The following is a 7,076-nucleotide window of genomic DNA, read 5'->3' as shown; positions in this document are numbered from 1 at the left end:
AGTGTGTCGCGAATGCTCTCCGCGCAGGCTATCTCGATAAAAGTCATGCCTTCGAGGACAGTTACATCGGGAAACACGAGCGCCTCGGCCCAAGGGTTCGCTCTGCGATCGAAAGTCAGAAGCTTGAGAGGGTTCTCCCGGTATTAGATTTAGATTGTGAACAAGACGTGACGGAAGAGGATGAGATTGTCGTATACGATTGACGATCATCGTGGTAATTTGTCGACTTCGAATTTTCGTTGTTATTCCGATTCGTTTCATAGGTTGAAATTTGAAATAAACCCTACCCCGAAAGTAGGCCCTCCCGCTTTTTTCCGGGGAGTTGGCGAATATAAGCCCTGGCTTATATTCGGGGAAACACGGTATTACATGATTCCGATGGAGAATAAATGCGCGCCACAAAGAGGGTTATGCGGAACAGAGTCCAGGAGAGAAGGAAGAACGATAACAACATTGCAAGTTGCAACCCGGTCCGGTCGTTCCCGACGACCGGAAAACTCGGGAAGGGATTTTGTTCATTCAAACCCTCCGTGTCACACCCTCTCTGAAGCCCATCTGTGAACCGAACTTCAGTGTACTCATTCATAGTAGTTTTCGAGGGGTCGAACCGTGACAGGTGGAAAGGGATCGATAAAGATATCTCGGACATCACCTTGTCGTGCACGGCCTGTTTAACACATGCGTGAACTCCGCCTCGGGAGATCATCCATGGTTGGCACCCACCAAGCAGTCCATTCGAAAGACTACATCTCGACTATGCCGGCCCGATTGAAGGAAAGTATATCTTGCTTCTCGTCGACTCCTATAGCAAATGGCTAGAGGCTTTTATCACCACGAACAAAACCTCAGCTACTACATTGACGCATCTCCAGGAGACAATGGCACGCTTCGGCATTCCGAAAATCGACGTTACCGATAATGATCCCACCTTTGCCTCAGCTCAATTCGATCATTTCTGCGTGACTAATGGCATCAGACACATGACATCGCCACCGTATCATCCGGCATCTAACGGGCAGGTGGAACGTTACGTAAACACCTTAAAAACGGCTTTGGAGAAACTCTCTTCGGAAGGGAAGGACCTCAACACTAGTTTATCGCTGTTCCTTTTCCGGCAATACATGATGTCAAGCGCCGCAGGAGAGAGTCCAGCTTGTCGCATGCTCGGTCGAGAGCTAAGATCGAAACTAGATTTGCTGAAAGAACAACCCTCAGAGCACACGTTCACTGACTCTCCGAAATTCATGGTAGGAGAAACGGTGATGGCTCGAAACTACCAGACGTCAGGACCGAAGTGGTTCCCCGGAAGAATAGCGAGAAATTGCGGCTCCCGCATCTGTGAAGTGAAAGTTCCAAATGGTACTTGGGAACGACATTTCGAAAAGACCCGTCGGCGCAGCAAAGATTCGAGATTCGCAGACGTTCACGCTCATGCCCTTCATTTGTGCTTCGGACACCGAAGGCGAATCCGAAGACGAGTTCTTCGAAATAGACGAAAGCCTTGAAAGAAACCAAGGTGATCGTAATCTTAGCCCAACACAAATTGACTCTGGAGAAATTGGTTGTGATACGGAAGTTCCAGTCCCTGAGCCACCTCAACGATCTCAACGGAGTACAAAGGCTTTACCCCCTCGAAGACATATAAATAATTAGAAATCATTCATAATAGGAAATAGTCCCGGGTTCAAGCATTTCTAAGAAGGGGGAAGTTTTTACACATTCAAATATACCGCGTTCCCGCGGAAGTCAAAGCGCCACCTACAATAATAAACGTGAACAGTCTTGGTGGCGGGCTCAGGCTCCTAAATCGATGGTCTTCAATGAACCCGAAAGATAACAAATGTATTATGCAAGATATTTGCTGGGGATAGAACAAGCTATACCAAGATCAACGCGGCACGATGCACCGTATGGTTGGTGAGAAACGAGTGTTGAGACGCCGCACAGTGGGGCCAAATCGAATTTTAGGTGGACAAAAGTCCATGGAAATCGATCCCGGAATTTCGATCGGTTATGGGTTTGAAAATGTTCTTAAGACTCTGAAAGTCGAGGGGGAACCATGATTACCGCCTTTTCTGCATCCCGCAGCCACCCTGGCACCTGCGAGAATAAAATTGGTTTTTTTATTATCACGACAGTTTTCATGAATTTCTCCCCCCAATCGGTGATTCTCGGAAGTGAACATACTTCGTGCCCTCGCATTGGGGGGAAATTATTCTCTGCCTTCAGTTCCCATCCTGATCTCGCAATCCCACATGATTCCGGTCGGGTCAGCCGATTCTGGACTTGCTGGGAAGACTTTTTCGCCGAGACGAAAAAGTTCGGAAATTCGTTGAATTCTCGATGTCAGAAATGCGGTGTCCCCACGTGTCCCGCCTCTGATTTTTTTCTTTTGGGGAGTTTCGGACCTATACTGGCCGCGGGAAAAAAATTGAGGCGCGAAACCCAGCGGTTCTCGAATACTGTCCAGCCAAAGTTAGGATCCGATCTCGTGGATCGGGACCATTCTCATGTAGCCTTTCGAATCCAAATCAGCACGTCCATATGTCGGAGGCGATTGACGTTTTTTCCGTTCCGAGACGTAGGCGTCGCGTCTTGGCGCGGCGTTGACTCGTTCCCAGAGTTAAGTGGAGAGCGACAATGTTTTCCAACTGCTGGTGCTGATTTGGATTCGAAAAACTACATGAGAATGGTCCCGATCTACGAGATCAGATCCCAACTTTGGCTGGACAGTATTCGAGAACCGCTGGGTTTCGCGCCTCAATTTTTCCCCTGCGGCCAGTAGAGGTCCGAAACTCCCCAAAAGAAAAAAATCAGAGGGGGGACACGTGGAGACACCGCATTTCTGACATCGAGAATTCAACGAATTTCCGAACTTTTCCGTCTCGGCGAAAAAGTCTTCCCAGCAAGTCCAGAATCGGCTGACTCGACCGGAATCATGTGGGATTGCGAGATCAGGATGGGAGCTGAGCGCAGAAAGTAGTAATTTCCCCCCAATGCGAGGGCACGAAGTATGTTCATTTCCGAGCATCACCGATTGGGGGGAGAAATTCATGAAAATCGCCAGGGTGGCTGGGGGATGCGGAAAATGCGGTGATCATTAAGGCTGTGCAAAATATGCACCAAAAAATCGAAAATAGGCATGCAGTATGCACGAAAAATCGGGCCAAATATGCATGAAAATATGCACGATTTTTTCATTACACTTCCTTGTAACAAGCCGCCACGATGTATTTCTTTGGATTTTCGAATAGGAATGAGTGCCTGTTGTCTCGCAGTATCGCTCTGTACTGCGAGAGAGACCGTATGATACTAGAGGTGCGAACTTCAGGCATATCACAATCTCGACTGGTAGGTCGGGAGCATCTTCGGTTGCCCGTCCCCGTGGGAGATCGCGAACACGACACAAATCAGCAAAACCGGTGTTCTTGCTGAATGTTCCTCGAATTTACGGTGTATAGGCACTCGCGGCAGTGTCTAGAGACTCTCTCGAGCTTTTTTGATCACTCCCGTAGCTTCCTCTACGGGCAGCCCGTGCGCTTCGAGGGCTGTAATGGCGTCCGGAAAAGTGCGATGCGATTGTAGAAAGTCCAGCCTGTACAGAAGCGTCAACGGATAGATGCTGAGCTTCTCCGATAGCAGCTGCATCCTCCTCATGAAGCTTGTCACAAGCGAAGCTCTTCAGACGCTGGAAATTCTCTGCGTAGTATTCAACCGCTCTCAGCCAGGTTCCCCAGCGAGTCACGATTGGTTTCGGTGGGAGGCTGGTCAACTTCTGCTTTGAAGAGGAAAATGCGGGAAGGACTCTTCGAAAGTACCATCTTCATGCTCGCCATCAATCGACCAACTTCGGAAAGAGCGAGCGAACCTGTTCGGACCCTCTATGCAGGCCGTGCGCCACACGCGTGACATGTATCAACCGGGGGAATAGCACTTTAAAACCGGCTCCAGCTTTCGTCATGTACCGAGCTGCGTCGGTCACGAAGACCAGTACATTCTCGTGGAGAACGCCGCCGTCTGTCCACAGTAGTTCCAGAGATTTCACGAACAATTGCGAAATCTTTGGTTTTCTCCAAAGCCTCGCACATGAGAAGATAACTTCGACCGAAGCTCACCTTGTCTAGTCTACCACAACAACGTGGGCAACGCTACGGCGTGCTTAATCCGAAGTTCTGTCAATGGAGATCCAGACCTTTGACGATCCAATAGATTCACGGATTTTTCTGATAACGGTGCCTTACACCACTGGCATGTACGATCGCTGTAGCGTAGAGCGGTCCTGTACTTTCGTTCCGGTATACTTCTCGAGGAAGGTTTTCAAAACAGTATGAGAAACTTTATCTAGTGGAATGTCCGCAGCCATGTATGCAGAGGTCCATGTTGAAAATTTTCCGAAAGAACGGCATTCGGGGGGTTTTCGACAGATTTCGCCCCGGCTGGTGATAGAGAGTCGATATACTCTCGATTCAAGATAGGAAACTCACTTATGGGAGCTCATATGACGGAATTATACAAATATTCATGAAAATTCTGAAATCGGTAGAATATGCAGTATGCAAGAAATTATGCGGTATGCACAATGCACAGCCCTAGTGATCAATAGATTAAAAGTTATGATCATGCCGAAAACATCAGTCCAGTGATTGGAGGAGGTCTACAAGACATACACTACCGATCAAACGTTTGAGAACGCTCGAATATTAGTCGAAAATTGTAAACGGAGTGTGCTCTCTGCTGCATTCGGCACGTATAAAGTACGTATAAAGCCTAACAAACCGATTGACATGATCAACTTCGTCTTCGACATAAACTCCAAATAAGTACCGTAAGGCGCCGCCAACGGCCATATTGGTGTGAAAACGGATTTCTTAAGGGTGCGTCGCAAAACATTCAAAATTCGGCGGGAGCTCCCTTTCCTGTCTTCGAGACTGGATAAGGACCCAAGTTTCAGCTCGATTCCTATACTAGATGCCAAGAAAATAATCGTTCTCGAAAATCCCGCACCGCAAAGCTGGGTACATAAGATCTGAAGGTGAGTTGCAGTTGTTCAATCCGTTTGAGAAACGAAATTCACTTCTTCGGGGCGATTCCTCAACCTAACTGCGTGCGTCGCGTCCTGGTCTATACGTAAATGTTTCGGAATGCTCTTTCGACAGAAAAGCGAGCCGCCATCGTGGCTTTGGGGAGAGCAGGTCACACTTTTCGGGACATTGCACGTCTTGAGAATGTCTCACTTCGCGGCGCTGTAACAGCAGTCAAACGGTATCAGGAAACAGACAGTAACTGAGATAGACCCAGAAGGGGAGCACCGCGCGAAATAAGCTTGGTGGAGGAGGAGGCTAAATGTGCACGATGAGCAAGCGCGATCGATTCAAGGCACCTCGGGACATCCGTGGTGACCTCATGGAAGGCAGAGATGAAGAAACATCCGTATCTTTGGTCGAATCCCCGGGAAGCTCGGCTTGAAGGAAGGATAGCTTGTCAAAAGCCGTTTCTTCGACCGAAGAATAGGGAGAAGAGATTGGCGGAAGCTCCGAGACTTGGCGGGATTCCCACCCGAACATTGTCCCATTTGCGCGAATAGGAGTCGAGAACGGGAGCATCAGGCATTCTGTGATATTGTCATCTCGTCATTTTGCAATCAAGCTTCTCGAGAAGTCTCATCGGGCCCAACGACCGAACGCCCTGAATATTCTCTCACAGGCAGCTACCACGATGGAATCGCTCCATAATATAATAAATATTCGCGATGAAATCGAAGACACGATGGAGCGAGAAGCGTGGAGGGAATATCCAGACTGAACGGAGGCTCGCTCGATCATGTCGCAGCTTCTGGAACCAGGAACGCCAACTAGAGATGGCGCATCTATCCGCGGCACATTCTTCACTATGCACGGTCGACCGCTACGCTTCCCGGGGTGAAAATAAAGACTGGCATTGAGCGAGCGATAGGAGCTAGCTCTTGCCACTGCGCGTCTTCCGGGGATTGTCGGCCATCACAGTGGCTTGCAATCGGTGTTTCCGGGGCGACTGTCTTCATTGCCGGTGAGTACACGATCGGTGGCTGCTCGGCGGGCATGTTTGCGGCATGGCGGCAGGATGAAGTAACTGACCCCACTGAGACATCAACGATCGTCGAGCGGCCGCCGCTACCGGAACCGCCGCCGGAGAGTCTTCCATGGGAACCCTCTCGAAGTTCGTCGTCTCTGCAGCGTCTCATTCGGTCCCTAGTCCCTCAATCTATTCTCTCGCTCTGACGGTAATGAATCCTGGAGATTCGGACAGGGCGCCTCAGCCGGCGAGTCGCAATTTCACGGCAGGCTTGATCGACTGTACCCCAAGATCCACATCGGCGAAATTCACGCGAGCCGTAGCAGTAGCTCGAGAATCACTCTGATTCGACGCACGTTGGAAATCTCGCCGTCGCGAGCTCTTTCGCTTCTGGTGCGAGTCTGAGAGCTCGGGGAGCCGAACTCCGGTGCGAAACGCTGCGGCTCACACCGCTGGCCCAATGCATCCGGCGGCATCATCTCACAATCAGATTCCCCGCTGTTGAGGGGCTGGCTCGCGTAAAAACTCACATCCTATGACATTATGCGGCGATGCGAACCCTCGGAGGTGAGTATGAATGATCCTCCTCGGGTGAGGCTGCACTGTGCGGAGACGGGCTTCCGAAACCCACCGCTCAGCCATTCAAGCTCAAGATCGGGCAGCTTCGAGCTGGCAGCGCCGCAGTCTCGGGGAGCATCCGATCCCGGATCCCATGGTCTGAAAGTCTAGATCAGTGCGAATCGGTATCCAAGCGTATTTCTGAGAATTCTAGAGTAATGGGTGGATTGACTGAGCTTCGACCGGCGCGCAGCGATATAGTCCCGAGACGACCGAGGATTCACCTATATGAGTATTTGCCTCAAAAATCATTAGCAGACCTATATCACCAGGGTGGTACGAATTCTCAAGGATTAGGGGATGAGGGCTTTTGAGCCTAGATTATCTTTTCTTGAAATATTCACATCGCTCCTTTTAGGGTCGGCTTGCGAAGACGAGTTGAGACGAACGCTAGCGAATATAGCGAA

At 49.9% G+C, this 7,076-nt stretch overlaps 1 protein-coding gene across 1 annotated transcript; it reads left to right on the top strand.

Annotated features, from left to right (window-relative positions):
* Window positions 1–774: 774 nt before the first annotated feature.
* On the top strand, window positions 775–1,645 carry LOC114828563 (uncharacterized protein K02A2.6-like; the record flags this gene model as incomplete). The annotated part of the gene is made up of 2 exons (XM_029113143.1): window positions 775–1,343; window positions 1,493–1,645. Coding segments are annotated over 2 exons (722 nt in total), but the record flags the coding sequence as incomplete, so codon positions are not given.
* Between the last annotated feature and the right edge of the window lie 5,431 nt (window positions 1,646–7,076).

Source organism: Galendromus occidentalis, unplaced genomic scaffold (assembly GCF_000255335.2).
Source record: "Galendromus occidentalis unplaced genomic scaffold, Mocc_1.1 scf7180000076338, whole genome shotgun sequence".
In the NCBI taxonomy this organism is placed as follows: domain Eukaryota; kingdom Metazoa; phylum Arthropoda; class Arachnida; order Mesostigmata; family Phytoseiidae; genus Galendromus; species Galendromus occidentalis.
Note: the sequence above shows the minus strand (reverse complement) of the source record. Positions and strands in the feature narration are given on the sequence as shown.